The 20047-nt window shown below is 44.9% G+C and overlaps 1 protein-coding gene across 1 annotated transcript in view; it reads right to left on the bottom strand.

The window, feature by feature from the left end:
- LOC308313337 (ras and Rab interactor 2-like) overlaps positions 1 to 20047 on the bottom strand; it is a 66957-nt gene that overhangs the window by 44979 nt on the left and 1931 nt on the right. Inside the window, 1 exon segment of the mRNA XM_080760426.1 lies at positions 3987 to 4333. Within this exon segment, the coding sequence (XP_080616552.1) occupies positions 3987 to 4235 (249 nt within the window). The 5' untranslated portion in view covers positions 4236 to 4333.

Raw genomic sequence — 20047 nt, 5'->3', positions numbered from 1 at the left:
TTGTTTCAAACATTTCCATGTCAAGGACTACCAATAGATAAACAAGTCCAAAGTAGCTTATAATGATCAGACTTGGCAACACTGTCTCTAGGTTGAACGTTCTACCTTACAAGCTCACACATATGAAATATGTTTTTTTGAATCTTCAAACTGAGACATATTTTATGATAATACTGTTAGCACAGTCATCATACTCCAAGAGCATACAAATGGAACCAAATGGACTGATTTTCCCAGAGAGCAAATGGTATCAAATGGGGGTCTGTGGCCTAATGCATTTCAAACTGGGGCTTCTTGGTATTATATTCTCTGCATATCTTATCAACTTGGGGTGAATATTTCACCACAATACTTTACTGAATATTTCACAAGAATATAACACAAGAGTCAAATGTACGGTCAAATGTAATCACAATATAGGCTACATATGTAAATATTTATGACACAGTAAAATGTCGAAAATTAGTGCTATCCCCCCCCCCCCCCCACACACACACACACACACACACACACACACACACACACACACACACACACGACAGGCAAGGCTGTTGTTTGCATCGTTAGCAGGCAGCAGCTACCTTGGCACTGCTCTCTGTGACTGTAGTTGTTTTACCATGTTTGCGTATTTATGAGAAATAAAAAACACTTTCTGTTATTATAATAATTTATAACCCATCCGTTACTACATGTGCAGGGCACACTACTGAGTTTAAAAACACAGCTGAAACATGAAGTGGAGTCTGTCAACTCCGGCAATTTCCTTCTTCCCATATTGCGCTGCAATGTAACTAGGATTCGCCGGCCGAAGGCCGGCGAAATTCTAGTCCTATCTATAAACGAGACCTGTCTCATTATCCTATCTATAAACGAGACCTGTCTCATTATCCTATCTATAAACGAGACCTGTCTCATTATCCTATCTATATAAACGAGACCTGTCTCATTATCCTATCTATATAAACGAGACCTGGCTCATTATCCTATCTATAAACGAGGCCTGTCTCATTATCCTATCTATAAACGAGACCTGTCTCATTATCCTATCTATATAAACGAGACCTGGCTCATTATCCTATCTATAAACGAGGCCTGTCTCATTATCCTATCTATAAACGAGACCTGGCTCATTATCCTATCTATAAACGAGACCTGTCTCATTATCCTATCTATAAACGAGACCCGTCTCATTATCCTATCTATAAACGAGACCTGTCTCATTATCCTATCTATATAAACGAGACCTGTCTCATTATCCTATCTATAAACGAGACCTGTCTCATTATCCTATCTATAAACGAGACCTGTCTCATTATCCTATCTATAAACGAGACCTGTCTCATTATCCTGTCTATATAAACGAGACCTGTCTCATTATCCTATCTATAAACGAGACCTGTCTCATTATCCTATCTATAAACGAGACCTGGCTCATTATCCTATCTATATAAACGAGACCTGTCTCATTATCCTATCTATATAAACGAGACCTGTCTCATTATCCTATCTATAAACGAGACCTGTCTCATTATCCTATCTATAAACGAGACCTGTCTCATTATCCTATCTATAAACGAGACCTGTCTCATTATCCTATCTATAAACGCCTCCTCTTCCTGCAGCAAGACGACGGACTGCTTTAATGAGCCGGAGATGTTGACATACTGCACGCTCCTTCATATCTGCTATCACAACGGCTCTGTGTGTGTGTGTGTGTGTGTGTGTGTGTGTGTGTGTGTGTGTGTGTGCGTGCGTGTTCTGTGTTTCCGTCAGTGTGAGTGAGAGATAGCGTGCGCATGGGGAACTACATGCACCCGAGTGACGTACTGTACAGAGCGAATGTTAGAAAGAGAGACGGGGGGGGGAATTAGAAGGGGAACGAAGCGAGAAAGAGCAAATGGGGTGAAAACGTTTTAGGACTCCAGTGCGTGCGTGCGTGTGTGCGTGTTTGTCTGGTGTCCAACAATTGCAGCTGGCATTCTTCATTCCCGTTTCTCCCCCAGTAGAACAGTGAGACTGAGACTACAACATCATCACATTCTGACCTGAGATCAGATTCTAGAAATGTCTTCTACATCCTGACAGTTTTCTGAAAAAGCTATGTTTCTATGTCAGTCGTTCTTCGATTTTTCAAAAATAGCAGACCTACAAGCTCGTTATGAGCTTGTAGATATGCTATTTTGCAATAGCTAAAGCATAGCATAATGCTAACACCAAAATGGGTTATGACAGTGAGACTAGGAACATCTGGATGGATGCAGCTCTGAATAGTCATCCATCAATGTGTTATTATTACTCTGTGACTGTGAGCATATTAGAAACCAAAGCGTGGTGTTCTAATAACATCAAGAAGATCAAGTACGACTACAAGCCATGGAGGAATAAATACATAAATAAATACATCTGGATTCAAAACAGAGATTGAGCAATAAGAACTGCTCACAAATGATAAACAGATGCAGACGTTTAAGACACGGACAGCAGACGGCAAACATGGAAAGGAATGCAAACAGAAATGATGACGAAACAGCCAAACAGTTGTTCGTGCAGCCATGCATCCATTTTCATGTCAAAGACCCACAAATGAATGTGAATTTGGCCACAGACCTCCATCTGAAAATATATTTTGTGCCAGCCTGCCAGGGGACCCCAGACAAGATTTTCTGTTGTTGAAATGTTCCAAAAAAAGAGTTTTGGAAAATAGCAGATCTAGCGAGCTTGTTGTATGTAGGGTACAAGTGGTCAGACCACTTTTGATACCATGTCAACTCATTTTATTGGGGACCCCCTGGAACCCCCCGGTCTCACACTGGGCACAACATACGCTGTAGAGTGCATTGCTGGATTCTGGCGGAAGTAACGCTGAAGGAAGTGACGTTGGCGCTTTACAAATCTGTTTACATTCTCCGTCAAAGTGAAAATATCGTATCCGGGGGACATAAATCTGACGGATGTCCCGGCCTGACATTTCCGGCTATGCACTCTCTGCCGTATATTTTTTGACCAGGCCTTTCTCTTCGCAGATGAGTGACTAAGCCCTGGACCGAGGCTACCCCGGCCTCAAGAACACCTGGTGTATTAGTTAGTCCAGTGGATGTCAAAGTGGGGTCTCTGGGGGAACCCCAGGAGTCCTTGGGCAGGTTCCAGGGGGTCCCCAGCTAAAGTAGTTAATGTAGCATCACAATACATTTTACCACTGTATCTATTCAAAGATAGCCACAGGTGTCATCGATCACAGGTGATACTAATTAAGGCTCTGTTCCATTTAGTGTTCAGTGGTTCTCAAATATTTTCATTTCAAGGACCACCGTAACTCCCAGACTCGAGAGTGTACAAATGCCATTTGGTTCCATTGATTTGTACACTCTCTCAGAGTTAATTTGGCCATTTGGAACCCACTCGAGGACACTTTGACTGAGACCCACTGGTGTAGCAGAGTGTTTCCAGTGAGCCAACATGTACAAATAGCAGCACCCTGACTCTGTTTGACCATGAAATGGAACAGAGCCTTCGTTAGTATCATCGGTAACACCAATGGCGTGTGTGCATAGAGCCCATTTGGGGGTCCTTAATTGGCACGATAAAGTTTTAACCCATTTTGGGGCGGGAACCATTTTTGGTGTTAGCATCATGTTGTGCTTTAGCTATTGAAAAATAGCAGATCTACAAGCTGCTACGAGCTTGTAGGTCTGCTATTTTAGAAATATCATGAACATGTGGAGCAAAGCTTTGAATATATAATCCTTCAGAGCAAACGTTTTTTTTAACTCAAATCTTTGCTTCTGGGAGGTGGTCCCTGAAACAACACATTTTCAGATGGGGGTCAGCGGCCAATTTCATATATTGTTGGGGGTCCTTGACATGAAATATTGAGAACCACCGATATAGAAACATGAGGTTTTTCAGAAAGAAATGACATTTTTTTAAATTTCGACGTCAGTCCTAAATGGCTTAAGAAGCACAGAGCTATAGTGGGTTGTTGTTACCTTGAAGAAGCTACCACTCCTGTCCATGGCACCAGGGGGAGGAGGGGTCCTCCTGTCCATGGCTCCAGGGGGAGGAGGGGTCCTCCTGTCCATGGCTCCAGGGGGAGGAGGGGTCCTCCTGTCCATGGCTCCAGGGGGAGGAGGGGTCCTCCTGTCCATGGTAGCAGGGGGAGGAGGGGTCCCGGGGGGTGTGCTCCTGTCCATGGCAGCAGGGGGAGGAGGGGTCCCGGGCGGTGTGCTCCTGTCCATGGCAAGGAGTCCGGCTGGACTGTTTATGTCTGGGCCGGGCCGGGTCGCTGCTGTCTGCAGCCCTGTGTGTCTGGGCCGGGTCGCTGCTGTCTGCAGCCCTGTGTGCGGAAGCAAACGGAAACAAAAGCAGAACAGTCGTCACTTTGGGGCTGTGGTGCGACTGTAGGAAATTCCTGGCTTTGGCCACAGTCAGGAATACTGAGGTGCTGCTGGTCCGCCTGGAATGCTCTCTCTCTTTCCCTCTCAGTCTGGCTCTCACGCCCCCCCCCCCTCCTCTCTGTCTCCTTCTCTTCCCCTCTCTACGGATAGTCACGTTCATTTCCCTCTCTCCCGTTTGCCCCACAGGTTCTGACACACACTCCGAGTCCTCACATATTCTGTCCCCGTTCTCAACACGTCTTCTTGTCTGAGCTATTATTCCTATATGCATGTCCTCAAACGCACATCGTTCATTTTCCAGCTGGAAGCCGTGGACGCCAGAGTGACGTCCCACACCCACACTGGCAGTAAATGACACACCATTCCATATCGAAACCTTGTATGTTCAACACTGTTTCAGGACATGGAAACATGTGTTTCTAATGTGGATCCAGTGTAGTTATTATTTAGTCACACGCTCTTGCTAATACTTAATATTTATAAAAACCCACAGACAAGACTTATCCACGTTCAACCTGGTGTCTCCATTGTCAGCATGCCATTAAGAGGTGAAGATATCGATATAGAATGGCTTAGTTTTGCTACTTTCGCACAACACGGTCAACGACAAAGTATAAACTAAGGCATTAATTTATGAGAAGACAAACGGATGGAATATATTGGATGGAGATACAAGGTTTCTGCCCCAAACAGTGAGGATATTTAAGCAAAATCGATTTGAAATGGTCTTCCTTGCTTCTCCCAACTAGAAAAAAGTTGCTCATTGGAACTGTATACAGTGTTCTCTTTTCTTGTTTGTTTGTGTCACACAAGTTCAGCCCATATTGTCCCATATTGTCCCATGTGTTCACTCCCCAAACACTTTGTTGCTTTTCACACTTGCAGCCTCCGTCCTTTTCCAGCCCAGGCTGAAACTACCCCATTTTGGGGCGGGAACCCCTTTTGGTGTTTTAAACATTATGTTATAATTTAGCTTTTGAAAAATAGCAGATCTACAAGCTCATAGCGCCCCCACCGAGTGACGCGCTACGAGCTTGTAGGTTTGCTATTTTTGAAAAATCGTAAAAAAAATGTGGCGCAAATCTTTGAATATATATTCTTTCAAAGTGAATGTTTTTAACTCCGGTCTAAATGGGCTATTATAGCAGCTTCTCTATCTCTGGCAGTGTTTCACAGTGAGCCGGGGCGACGCGCAGCCTGTCCATTAGACACACACACACTTTTATCTCCCACAGGAAGGAAGCCGTCGCCCCTGTCTGGGAACTAGAAGGACGTCTCGGCTCACAACCTTGGCTGTCGGAGTGTCCCTGAGCAAGACACCTAACTCCTAACTGCTCCCTGAGCAAGACACCTAACTCCTAAGTGTCCCTGAGCAAGACACCTAACTCCTAAGTGTCCCTGAGCAAGACACCTAAATCCTAACTGCTCCCTGAGCAAGACACCTAACTCCTAAGTGTCCCTGAGCAAGACACCTAACTCCTAAGTGTCCCTGAGCAAGACACCTAACTCCTAAGTGTCCCTGAGCAAGACACCTAACTCCTAAGTGTCCCTGAGCAAGACACCTAACTCCTAAGTGTCCCTGAGCAAGACACCTAAATATGTTAGTAACAACATATGAAAGATCCCAGTGGTGAAACATAATGAAAAATGCTACTTGCCCAAATGTGATAACCATCACATTTGTGATGACGGCTATAGAGGCAGCGGTGGCCGAGTGGATTGCGGAGCGGTCTAGATACCGGAAGGTCGCCAGTTCGAATCAGCGATCCGACACGTTAAAATTACCACCGTTGAAGTGCCCTTGGACAAGGCATTGAACCTCTACCATGAAATGTTCCATGTGGGCCTGGCTGTAAACAAGTATCTGATGCTTAGTCCAGTTACCCTTGGTAAACTTGATTTACCAGAAAGCATTTCTTCTTCTTCTTCTGGCCGTTTTTAGGATTGTTTTTCGTGCAAAACTAATGCTTGCAATGGATTCAGAATCATGAAACGTCACATGCTACTTAATTGAGAATGACATTTTGCCTTAAATAGTTTGTTACTGGTACAGTACATCCCCAAGCCTGGAGTTTTTATGACGAAGATGACGAAACGAAGAAGGTGACAAAGATGAAGTGTCATATACAGACACTGATCCCAGGATAGGTTTTTACAGCGACCTGGTCGGTTAACGGCTATTATTGCGAAAGTTAGGCAATCCCCAGAAAACGTGAATTCTGAGGAAAGTCTAGTTTCACTTTGAGAGTGTATAAATGTAATGTAGCTAACCCTCTCTGTCATCATCCTCCTGTGTGGCATGTTTCCTATAATCACAATAAAGGGATGAAAAAGCTTAGCGTACTACTTATAAGAATGCGTCATGAAATTACACTTTATACTTTATGTCATTCAGAATGACATTTTGCCTTAAATAGTTTGTTACTGGTACAGTACATCAACTATTTTAGCATTCTTAAGTGGTGCAACCACTTTATTAAAGTAGCTTTGTGTGTCCGCGGGTGGCTGGCTGGCTGGGTCTGTCCGAGCATGAAAATAGCGTGTCACTGTTGCGCAGCCTAACACACACACACACACACACACACACACACACACACACACACACATTAACTGTATGTATATGTACTGTATATATGATGATTTTGGGTGTGACAGTACAGTACAGTACAGTAGAGGGAGGACAGTCTGAGGACCCCCAAACGGTAACTCTGTCATTTCTCGACCGTTTTTGACGCGGGGCGGCTCGCCGGAACCGGGCCAGCACCCTGGGTGTGTTCCTGTGGGTCTGGAAGTCCCCCCCCCCCCCCCCCCCACACACACAGAGTTGCACCACTTACTTCACACGGGTGGGATTTCTTAGGACTTTATCTTGTTACTAACATATTTATTAAAAAGTTGAAAGAGTTTCTGTTGCAATTTGTTTAAAATCCTGCCTGTATGTTTTAGGACTCTCCAAAGATCTGGCATCGGTCGGCCTCTGTATGTAACTCATGCATGCTGTAAAGTTATTAGTAAAAAAATAAAAAATAAAGAATTCAGGTCAATACTCAATAACAGGTACAGTATGTTTTCGAACTGATCCAAGACTAACTGTTTACCTGGCGTCTAGCAGTGAGCACTCTAAAGTTATCGTTTCCATAGAGCGGCTAGCAGTGAGCACTCTAAAGTTATCCTTTCCATAGAGCGGAGACGCTGTGGTAATAAATGTGGTCAGAAACCTGAACAATTCCCTGGAAATGGGGCGATAGCGGAGAGGAGGGCAGGCATGATGACACACAGAGAGAGAGAGATAGAGAGAGGTCGGGTCAGAGAGGGGGAAGGGAGACACAAGAGAGAGAGAGAGCCAATAATGATGAAAACAAGCAGAGATTTCCTGGCATGCCGTCAGGGCTCTGAAGTAACACAGACAGATAACAGAGATGGGTTCAGCGGAGACTCAAGCTGACTCACGCTACTTTGCTGCAGTGCGCGCCAGTGTCCTGTATACTAGCGTAAATAAAATAGCAGATCTGCAAGTTCACAACGTGTCGCACTGCGATGCGTTGTGAACTTGTAGATCTGCTGTTTTCAGTGCGCAACACCTGCGCTCAACCAAAGTACAAATCAGGCTCGGGGTCATCCAGGTAAACAATGTCTCCACCACGTCGTGTGGATCTTACTGCCAACGACTACAATTTCCTCCCTATAAGCTTTGGTTCAGTGGAAATTAAAAAGGGGAGGTGCATGCTGGGAACTGTAGTAAACAACAAGAGGAGAGCTTCCAGTTTATGCCAGGTGGAGTGCCCTGTTTGTATGTGTAGTCCAACATCAGCAGCTTCATTCAACTGCTGTCAGTCATATCCAATATTATTATCAAGCAAAAACACTGAACCAACTTTAACAGTATGAGTTCATTCAGAACACGTGTGTGTGTGTGTGTGTGTGTGTGTGTGTGTGTGTGTGTGTGTGTGTGTGTGCGCGCATGCGGGAGTCAGTCTCAGCTGCTAGCAAACAAAGACACTTCTGAGTTCTGACTGAGCTAGTCTCGGCCACACAGGAACACAGTCACTGGCACTGCTACACAGGGAAACACTGTTTAAGATAAACACACACACACACACACACACACACACACACACACACACACACACACACACACACACACACGAAAGAGAGAGAGAGAGAGGAGTGAGAGGAGAGGAGAGAGAAAGCGAGCAAGGGGGAAGAAGAGATAGAGAGAAGGAGACAGAGGCGTGTAAAACGACAGACTGTGAGAGTTGTGTCTTGAATAATGACAGAGAGCAACAGGCCATGGTAGTGAGACCGTTCTGTGGTTCCTTTTAAAGCCCATAATGGTGAGAGCGCAGCGTGGGGGACGCTACGCTGCTCCCAGTGGGCGTCATGATACACGCTCCATGCTAGCACTAATGAATAGCCTCACTGTCTCTCATCGAAACTACTCGCAGGTGTGTGTGTGTGTGTGTGTGTGTGTGTGTGTGTGTGTGTGTGTGTGTGCGCGCATGGGTGTTTTAGGGCTGCAACTATCGATCAAATACATTGATTACTAGTAGATGTGCTCCGATCGATCGGCCACCGATTGGTGATCGGACGATTTTCACTCCAAATGACTCGATCGGTAATTTACCCAATCTGGAGAAACCGATCATTTATACAATATAATTGGCGTATCTTTGCGACAGGCCTAAACCTTCTCCCCTTCATCCCCACACACACAGGAACAGTTTTGACGTGGGTTTTGATGTATAATATTTTTTGAAAATATTCAATTTTTCCCCTTGCACACAAGATCGGTATCGGTGCCGATCGTGAGAAAGACGATCGGTGATCGGGATCCGTCCCAAAAAAACCCTGATCGGAGCACCTCTAATTACTAGTGTGATTAGCCAACCACTTAAACCTTGTCTCATACAACTTGTCACATCGTGTGATCATGCATTGTCAGCTTGTAGAGCTCCTATATTCAGTAATTCTGCTACTGTATTAACCCATTCTGGGCGGGAACCCCTTTTGGTGTTGGCATTATGTTACGCTTTAGCTGTTGAAAAATAGCAGATCTACAAGCTCATAGCTCGAGCTTGTAGGTCTGCTGTTTTAGAAAAATCGAAGAACGACATAGACATAGAAACATATCTTTTTCAGAAAAGGATGTAGAAGACATTTTTTGAATCTGATCTCAGGTCAGAATGGAACTAAATACGTGCAAACTTATGGGGTAAAACTGCAAAACAACACGGTTCCTGAATTGCATCTTTTGACTGCAGCCAGCAGCCTCTCTGCAGAGGAGTGGACACGCTATGGGGCCTTCCAGGAAACAACAAGTCATCAATCATCACTCAGCAATGCAAGTCTCTGTGCAGTCATTGTGTTTACATGGCCGTAGAATGGATTGAACAACACAACCCTTTGCCGCACGTTTGATGGCAGTGGAGGACATTTTTCACCCCCCTGCCCGCAAGCCTGGACATTTTATGACAAAGATTAAGAAGATGACAAAGATTAAGTGCATGTCATATACAGACACTGATCCCAGGATAGGTTTTTACAGCGACCTGGTCGGTTAATGGCTATTGCGAAAGTTAGGCAATTCCCAGAAAACGTGATATATGTGAATTCTGAGGAAAGTCTAGTTAGTCAGTTAGCTAGTTTCACTTTGAGAGTGTATACATACTGTTATGTAGCTAACCCTATCTGTCATCATCCTCATCATCCTGTGTGTTTCCTATAATCACAATAAAGGGATGAAAAGCTTTACCGTACTACTTGAAATGACACTTTATACAGTATTTCAGCTACAGTAACTGCCTATAACCCAAGTCACAACAGCCACACTAACTAACTAACTATATGAGCCTATAGTCGTACTTATAGTAATGTGCTCATCAAGTCTCTAATGTCATAAAGAGGGTGAAAGATCCTGTAAAGCCCAATGACTTGGCTTAGAACTCTCATTCCCAGAACCCCGTTCTGTTCAAGACAAAACCAATAGAACTCTCATTCCCAGAACCCTGTTGGAGACAAAACCAATAGAACTCTCATTTCCAGAACCCCGTTCGAGACAAAACCAATAGAACTCTCATTCCCAGAACCCCGTTCGAGACAAAACCAATAGAACTCTCATTCCCAGAACCCCGTTCGAGACAAAACCAATAGAACTCTCATTCCCAGAACCCCGTTCGAGACAAAACCAATAGAACTCTCATTACCAGAACCCCGTTGGAGACAAAACCAATAGAACTCTCATTCCCAGAACCCCGTTCTGTTCGAGACAAAACCAAGGAAGTAATGCTTCAAAACCAATGCTTTGAGATTTTTGAGTTTTGGGTTCTTTTTTAATACATTTGTCAGAAACGGTATGTATTAATTTCCAGCGTCTGCATCATTTTGGCAAGAGTGTCTGTCAGGGTCAGACATAAAAGTGAAGAATAAAAAAAAAAGAAATTATAACTTTTGTTTAATTAAAAAAAAGTATGACTTTAACATTCAAAACAAACTCCAAAGTGTTTCTCAGGACTCTGCCACAGTCCTGTACTGTATATAAGAGTGGTGCTGTGGTGAATGATGGCGTGCATGCAGTCACTGCAGTGGTGGTGAATGCATAAGGGACTGCAGCCAGGCAGCTGCATAAATGCATAAGGGACTGTAGCCAGGCAGCTGCATAAATGCATAAGGGACTGCAGCCAGGCAGCTGCATGAATGCATAAGGGACTGCAGCCAGACAGTGGTGGTGAATGCATAAGGGACTGCAGCCAGACAGTGGTGGTGAATGCACAAGGGACTGCAGCCAGACAGTGGTGGTGAATGCATAAGGGACTGCAGCCAGACAGTGGTGGTGAATGCACAAGGGACTGCAGCCAGACAGTGGTGGTGAATGCATAAGGGACTGCAGCCAGACAGTGGTGGTGAATGCATAAGGGACTGCAGCCAGACAGTGGTGGTGAATGCACAAGGGACTGCAGCCAGACAGTGGTGGTGAATGCATAAGGGACTGCAGCAGACAGTGGTGGTGAATGCATAAGGGACTGCAGCCAGACAGCTGCATATTAAGGGACTGCAGCCAGACAGTGGTGGTGAATGCATAAGGGACTGCAGCCAGACAGTGGTGGTGAATGCATAAGGGACTGCAGCCAGACAGCTGCATATTAAGGGACTGCAGCCAGACAGTGGTGGTGAATGCATAAGGGACTGCAGCAGACAGTGGTGGTGAATGCATAAGGGACTGCAGCCAGACAGTGGTGGTGAATGCATAAGGGACTGCAGCAGACAGTGGTGGTGAATGCATAAGGGACTGCAGCCAGACAGTGGTGGTGAATGCATAAGGGACTGCAGCCAGACAGTGGTGGTGAATGCATAAGGGACTGCAGCCAGACAGCTGCATAAGGGACTGCAGCCAGACAGTGGTGGTGAATGCATAAGGGACTGCAGCCAGACAGTGGTGGTGAATGCATAAGGGACTGCAGCCAGACAGCTGCATAAGGGACTGCAGCCAGACAGTGGTGGTGAATGCATAAGGGACTGCAGCCAGACAGTGGTGGTGAATGCATAAGGGACTGCAGCCAGACAGTGGTGGTGAATGCATAAGGGACTGCAGCCAGACAGTGGTGGTGAATGCATAAGGGACTGCAGCAGACAGTGGTGGTGAATGCATAAGGGACTGCAGCCAGACAGCTGCATAAGGGACTGCAGCCAGACAGCTGCATAAGGGACTGCAGCAGACAGTGGTGGTGAATGCATAAGGGACTGCAGCCAGACAGTGGTGGTGAATGCATAAGGGACTGCAGCCAGGCAGCTGCATAAGGGACTGCAGCCAGGCAGTGGTGGTGAATGCACAAGGGACTGCAGCCAGACAGTGGTGGTGAATGCACAAGGGACTGCAGCCAGACAGTGGTGGTGAATGCATAAGGGACTGCAGCCAGGCAGTGGTGGTGAATGCATAAGGGACTGCAGCCAGACAGTGGTGGTGAATGCATAAGGGACTGCAGCCAGACAGTGGTGGTGAATGCATAAGGGACTGCAGCCAGACAGTGGTGGTGAATGCATAAGGGACTGCAGCCAGACAGTGGTGGTGAATGCATAAGGGACTGCAGCCAGGCAGTGGTGGTGAATGCATAAGGGACTGCAGCCAGACAGTGGTGGTGAATGCATAAGGGACTGCAGCCAGACAGTGGTGGTGAATGCATAAGGGACTGCAGCAGACAGTGGTGGTGAATGCATAAGGGACTGCAGCCAGACAGTGGTGGTGAATGCATAAGGGACTGCAGCCAGACAGTGGTTGGTGAATGCATAAGGGACTGCAGCCAGACAGTGGTGGTGAATGCATAAGGGACTGCAGCCAGACAGTGGTGGTGAATGCATAAGGGACTGCAGCCAGACAGTGGTGGTGAATGCATAAGGGACTGCAGCCAGACAGCTGCATAAGGGACTGCAGCCAGACAGCTGCATAAGGGACTGCAGCCAGACAGCTGCATAAATGCACCGCTGGAACCCTGACAGATCAGGAATCCCATAGAGAGGACGGGTCCTGTTATTGCAAGCCAGAAGGTGGTGTGTGTGAATGTGCATGTGTCTGCAACTCTGCATGGGTGTGTGTGTGTGTGTGTGTGTGTGTGTGTGTGTGTGTGTGTGTGTGTGTGTGTGTGTGTGTGTGTGTGTGTGTGTGTGTGTGTGTGCGTGCGTGCATGCATGCGTGCGTGCGTGTGTGTGTGTGTTGCTCGCTTGCACACATGCACACGGTAGACGGTACGGCCGCAAGCATGCATGAGACAAAGGGAAAAAATAGTGTCCGGCTATTTAAAAGGAGACGTACAGGCAGGACTGTAATTTAAACCAGAGAAGCAGTGCAGGCTGCCCCGTGTGCTCTGCTCTGCTGCCACATAGCTGAATGTGTGTCAGTGGTTCAGATGAACCTACTAGCCCACATTCTGCGGGTTAGCAGTGAAAAAAGGGCAAGGTTGTTGTTCCTCAATTGGAAAAGTTATGATTGCTTTCGAGCTATAATAGTGTTGCACGATTCTTGCTCAAATGTGAATCTCCATTTTTGTTTTTTTTTCCTCCACAAGAATTTCGTTCACGATTCTCACACGATTCATTTATCGTCTTTAGTCTGTCGTTGCTGAACATTACTACATTCGAAATGTGGCACCTGGAGCCGTAACTACTGTGGCTTTAAAGTTTAAACAGACAACATCAAAGTGCTTGACTTAAGCCTCTCTTAAAGTCTCTCTCTTGTAGCAAAAGAGTAACTCAAAGCAATTGGACAGCTACAACTAGTGCTGCACGGGTCTTCACAAAATGAGATCGCATTATGTGTCTGAATCTAGATCGCAATCTTTTTTTAGATTCATTGTGCAGCACTACTTTCATATTTCGTTGTCATTTCTTGACTTCTCAAGTTGTACCCACTACTGTATATCCACTGTACTAAGAAAGAGCATGTTCCCTCTGTCACTCAAACGCAGAAATGACTGAACGAACAGCCTGACCTCATTCTTTCAACGACATCATTCATCATCACCCACACACCAAATTCAGCTTTTCCCGTCCTGCTCGGGTAATGTAAAGTGACGCGCATTTGCGTTTCAACGTCTCCCTTTCAAGTACTTCAGAGGCGAACCAAATCAAACGACATCGGAAGCAAGCAGTGCTTTAGTCTGAGAGTGTACACACGACAACCAGTACACAACAAAATCCTCCTTTTAAAGCATTCATTTATTCATTTGTAACTCTCGAGTCGTACAACAGGGAACCAAATGGAGCCGACCGAAAGGGTCCATTTGGTCACATTTTGTACACTCTCAAGAGTTAACCCATTCTGACCTGAGATCAGATTCTAAAAATGTCTGTTTGAAAATGACAGTTTTCTGAAAAAGCTATGTTTCTATGTCAGTCGTTCTTTGATTTTTCAAAAAATAGCAGACCTACAAGCTCATAGCGCGCCACTCGGTGGCGCGCTATGAGCTTGTAGATCTGCTATTTTTCAATAGCTAAAGCATAACATAATGCGAACACCAAAAGAATGGATTAAATGAGTGCCGACTCTGTTGAGGGCTTTGCTGTGTGCAGCGGTGAGTGGTGCCCCCGCGTCTAAACTCTGTGGTTAAAGGCGCTGTTGGGACCCAGCACCACCCTATCATAACTTTTCCACATTCAAAAAGGTCAGTGTGGGGAAAGGCGGGGCTGTTTTTCTTCTCTTTGACAAGGAGGTTCCATTCACAGACACACTGGGCCGCTCCCCATTAAATTAGTACCAGGAGGAGTAGAGAGGGATCAAAACCCAGAAAAGAGCTATAGCTCTCCTCTCCTCCAGTCCAAGCGAGGGGAGGTGTGCAAAGTCTCCTCACGCACCTTGGAATGTTTTATCATTGAGGAGTTTAAACATAAAGCATGGAGGACGAGATTATACAGCAAGAGATGGCCACACTGGACTGGACTCATTAATGGTACTGTTTTAAAAACAGGTTGACAGCTTCACATATCTTGGACTCACACTGGACAATAAACTTGGGTTTGATCAACACATTACATCTGTCCAGTCACTCCATGTAATTCGTAAGCTAAGATCATTATCTGTTGCTCCTCATCTTCTGCTATTAATGTACAAAAGCATTATTCAACCTGTTCTATTGTACTGTTCCGCATGTTTCTACACCATACTGTCCATGCCTAACAGGAACAAACTTTTCAGTATCACCCGTATTGCTTCCAAGATCATCAGACTTCCTACACCCACACTTTCTGATATGAACAATAAAGCCATCACACGGCTAGCACTTTCGATATCAAATGACACTGATCATCCCCTGTATCGCTTCTTTAACCTCATGCCATCTGGACAAAGATACAGAACCTTGCCATGGAAAAAGGTCCGTTTTAGTAGGAGCTTTGTCCCCTCGGCCATCATTAAACAAACTGCCCCGCCGCTAGGATGGTTCTGTACACAGTGGGGACCTCATGTTTGTTTTGTATTGTCGTGGTGTTATGTGCTCCGTGTTGTTTTTTATGTGGGTGTTGAACAGATTGTGAAGACAAATATCCTTCGGGACAATAAAGATTATTATTATTATTAACGTGGTTTCATCTGGAGCCCCAGAATTTCACTGTAAAATCTTCATTGTTAATTTGACTCTGAAAAGGGTGACTAATAGATAGACTAAAGATATAGACATCACGTGGCGTGATACAATAAAACAAGAACATAATATTAAAATCAAATTGTAAAGCCAATGAGAAATGGAGAACTTATTTCTATCTGTGTATTATTATGGTATCATATAATGACATGAAAAATAGTTGAGTTGTGTCTAAACATAACAGGAAATGTGGGTTTTAGAAAGACCCCACCCAAACCCTGAACCCACTGCCACCCAGTAACTGGACCCCCAAGCTGAAGACAACACCCACACCCTGCACCCAGTAAGTAACTGGACCCCCAAGCCCAAGACAACACCCACACCCATGCCAACCACAGAACCCAGTAACCGAGCCCCCACATTGAGCCCACTAACCATAGCATGAATAAAAGGAAGCATACTGGCTACATAAATTAGAGAGTACTAGTATAATCAGAGAATTGGAAAGGGCTGCGTTCCCCGTTCGTTTGAAGGTTATCGTCTCCCCGTTTTTGACCTACATTCCCACTGCTTCTCCAAAAGGACCAGGGGAAACATTTCTGTCCTGGATTACTGTCAACAAGTAGCCCCGATTATTACACAAACTAAAAACCTTTATATTGAGATTGAGAACTGCAGGAAATGCATTAAACCTAACCTAGATGCATTGTCCATTTCTTCATAAATAGCATGCAGAGTCAGTCAATTAATTATTAATGTATCAAACTGCAATAGCAAAAACAGAGGTCCTCCTTTTCCCCCCACTATATTTTATTATAATATTATTATTTCAAAACATTGATGGAAAAAAGTTTTTTTAACCCCAGTGAAAATAGCACATCTGCAAGCTAACATGTTGCATCGTGACGGTGCTTGTAGATCGGCTATTTTCACTAGTTTGGTTCCCGGGGAGACATCGAATTCCCATTTTGGCTCATAGCTATAAGACGTTTGGGAACCACTGTTCTAAAGCCTTCGCAAAGTGTCTCATTTCATGCCCAGCACCAGGATAGCTCTGTTGATAACCACTGTTCTAAAGCCAACCCATTTTGGGGCGGGAAGAACCCCTTTTGGTGTTTTAAACATTATGTTATAATTTAGCAATCGAAAAATAGCAGATCTACAAGCTCATAAGAGCTACGAGCTTGTGGTATTTTTTTAAATATCGTGAAAATATTTATTTCAGAAAACTGGAGGACTTAGAAGATTTTTCTTTTTTTTTCGAGGTCAGGCCTAAATGGGTTAACAAAGTGTCTCCTTTCATGCCCAGCACCAGGATATAGCTCCAGGCACCAGGAAACCTCTGTGAAAGTGTTCAGACTCACAGCCCTGAGCCCTCCAGTTCTATTCGGACAACTGTAACTGGAGTGGCTGTTTCTTCGTCCCCCGTCCCCCGAGGTGACGTCACTTTACAGTTTACACCAACCTGTGGAGTTTCCAGTTCTGCCTCAGAGGCAAGAAAGAACTAAGAAGAAGCCTGACTAGACTGTTTTGTGCTGCTTGTTTGATTAACAAAAACTGTACTTCAGACCCTGATTTCACTGGCCGGCATTGAATTGGACTATCACAGAAATAGTGTTATCGGCGTAGCTGTATGTTGTCCGTGCCGACATTCAAACGTAGTTGTTTTTAACCCATATTGGACTGAGGTCGATACAAAAAATGTCTTCTAAATCCTAACATTTTTCTGAAAAACCCATGTTTCTATGTCAGTGGTGCTCAACATATTTCATGTCAAGGACCCCTAGAATTATCTGTACTGGGCCACGGACCCCCCATCTCAAAATATGTAGTTCCAGGGACCCCCCAGAAGCCAATATTTTAGTTAAAAATGTTCGCTCTGAAATATATATTCAAAGATCTGCGCCACATTTTCACGACTTTAAAATAAATAGCAAGCTCGTAGCGTGCCACTCGGTGTCGTCCTATGAGCTTGTAGATCTGCTATTTTTCAAAAGCTAAACTAGAACAGACACACACACACACACACACACACACACACACACACACACACACACACACACACACACACATGCCTTTGGCCAGGCGGAGATAATAGTGATTAAATTGACAGTGAAGTTGGCCGTTTTTGACAAAGAAATGTGTTCAACTGTAAAATAGGCTGACTCCATTATTTGTTATAAGTTTAATTGCGACCGCAGGTTTCATTTACTGTGAAAACGTGCATTTCCCGTCCGTTGGTTCGTCAGTCACGGCCCCATATATGGTCATGCCTAGTCGTGACATCACGTGACATCATCAGGAATCTCCATATGTGGGCATATAATGTAGTCGCGACGTAGACGACATCGCCAGGTGTCCCTTCCCCATATGGGACACCGAGTCGTGACATCACACGCTCTATGTTATTTCTGACATCATCAAACCCGAAAATTAAGGCTTGGGCCCTCATCAAACCCTGTACACTCAAGACACTGCCCCCGCTGCCACCCTTAGATCTCCATGTATGGAGCTGACCTGTTCTGACATTCCATATGTTGATCTGACCTCATCAAACCTTGTACACCGAGTCAAAACACGCTCCATACATAATTATACTAGTGTATATGGCCAGTACAGAATTCATTCCATTATGTTGATCAGACCCTCCCCCCCCATGCCAAAGCACCAGCGCTCGCCCAGCAGTCTACCGTCACCCAGGCAGATGCGTGCACGCGACCTCGAGGTCACTTCTCGCCCACAGGGCGTCTTACTGGTTATTATACAAGTGTGAACACTGAAGAAAAATGTTTATACATACTCTAGGATATATATAAATAAAAGGTTTACTCACTAATATTGGTATAAGGATTGTGAGCGGCCTGACGACCTCCACTATACATTTACACGGGCTCTAATAAACTAATGGAAATAGAAGTCAAGTCTAAGCTAGTAGACAAAGAGATAGAACTTTAGCTGTACACACCGTGGAAAGTAAATGCAGATGAACACATGTTAGGACACAGGCGGAAAACATCACAAAGCTCCAACACCAACAAAGAAATAAAAACATCAGGCTGTTGTTGCTCTCTGCAGGACAGTACGTTAGATCACTCTGGTTCTTAACCCATTCTGACCGGGCACCCATTTTGGTGTTAGCATCATGTTATGCTTTACCTATTGAAAAATAGCAGATCTACAAGCTCATATCGCGCCACCGAGTGGCGCGATACGAGCTTGTAGGTCTGCTATTTTTGAAAAATCGAAGAGCGACTGACATTTTTTAGAATCTGATCTCAGGTCAGAATGGGTTCATCAGACCAGTGTGTGTCCCGTGGAAACCTCGTATGAATCTGATCTCAGGTCAGAATGGGTTAAACATGTTCATGTCAAGGATCCCCAGATCTGTGTGTATTGGCCACAGACGGACCCCCATTTGAAATGATTACATGGCGGGGAGGCGGCGGGGAGTAGATGGACGCTTTGCTTACGGGTTAGGGCCGATTCATATTTCATACTCCTATTTTAGAGCCGAATAAAACTCGGTTCGGCTCTGTAGAGCCTACAATGTGACGTCATTTGAGGTTCGGGGGGGGCGGGTAGTGGGTACCGTCCTAAAGTCGACTCTTCGGTGCTACTGAAAATTTCTGACGAGCCGAAATCATTTCGGCACTTCAGCGCCGAAACAGCGGTAAAATAGGAGTATGAATTGGCCCTTAGGACCGAATATTCGGCCACCGAAACTAGTAACCTACTGTTTTGTTGTGATGAAGTGATCAAAATGTTATCATGTATTTGCCATTATCATCTACACAACAAAGGTACGTACGGCCATGGCAGCAACGGTAAAAAAAACTGATAAAGAAAATAAATTAATATTAATCAGATTCATTTGGTTCCATTTGTATAAGCCTACTCTCAGCGTTACAGGCCTCCAAGAATTGATTATCCAACCCTATTTTGGACATACTGTATATGAGATTATGAGGTTTCCACCCGACGGAGTCAGACGATATATAGAAACACTGGAACCTCAGAAACTAACCTCACCTAATGGGATCTTTAGTCATTTCCATGTCCATGTATTAAAATACCTTTCTGCTTATTCATATCCCTGTGTAACAGCATGGAACTGTCTGGTGGTGCAGTGGGCGCTGCTGATCTCGTTAACAGATTCCAGAGCAGCTTTAGCTCAGCAAAATGTCCCCAGTATTACATTCAGAAGAAAAACAACTTTTACTGACTGTTAGTGTTCAGTCCACAACAAAAACAAAAACAACAAAGCAGACTAGACTGCAGGTGAGCTGCAGCTAGCCTATAGCCCTGTCTGGGGGGAGGGGAAGTGGAACGGAGGTTGTCACGATATACAATTTACAATTACAATTTACATCAAATACATAAATATTAAATAGTCATCATGACATGGATAATGCTACTTCCATAACTCATGACAAGCATCCTCTATGATGCATGCAATTGTATCAAAGAAGAGATGTACAGTATGTATACAATACAACCAGTAAGACACCCGCCTCGTTGGCGGCAGACTGCTGGGCGAGCACTGGCGCTTTGGCATGGGGGGGCATCAGCCATAGCTATAGGACGGTT

The sequence above is a fragment of the Protomyctophum bolini genome (assembly GCF_963924005.1).
Source record: "Protomyctophum bolini genome assembly, chromosome: 3".
Lineage (NCBI taxonomy): Eukaryota > Metazoa > Chordata > Actinopteri > Myctophiformes > Myctophidae > Protomyctophum > Protomyctophum bolini.
The sequence above is the reverse complement of the archived record's forward strand: the minus strand, read 5'-3'. Positions and strand labels throughout refer to the sequence as shown.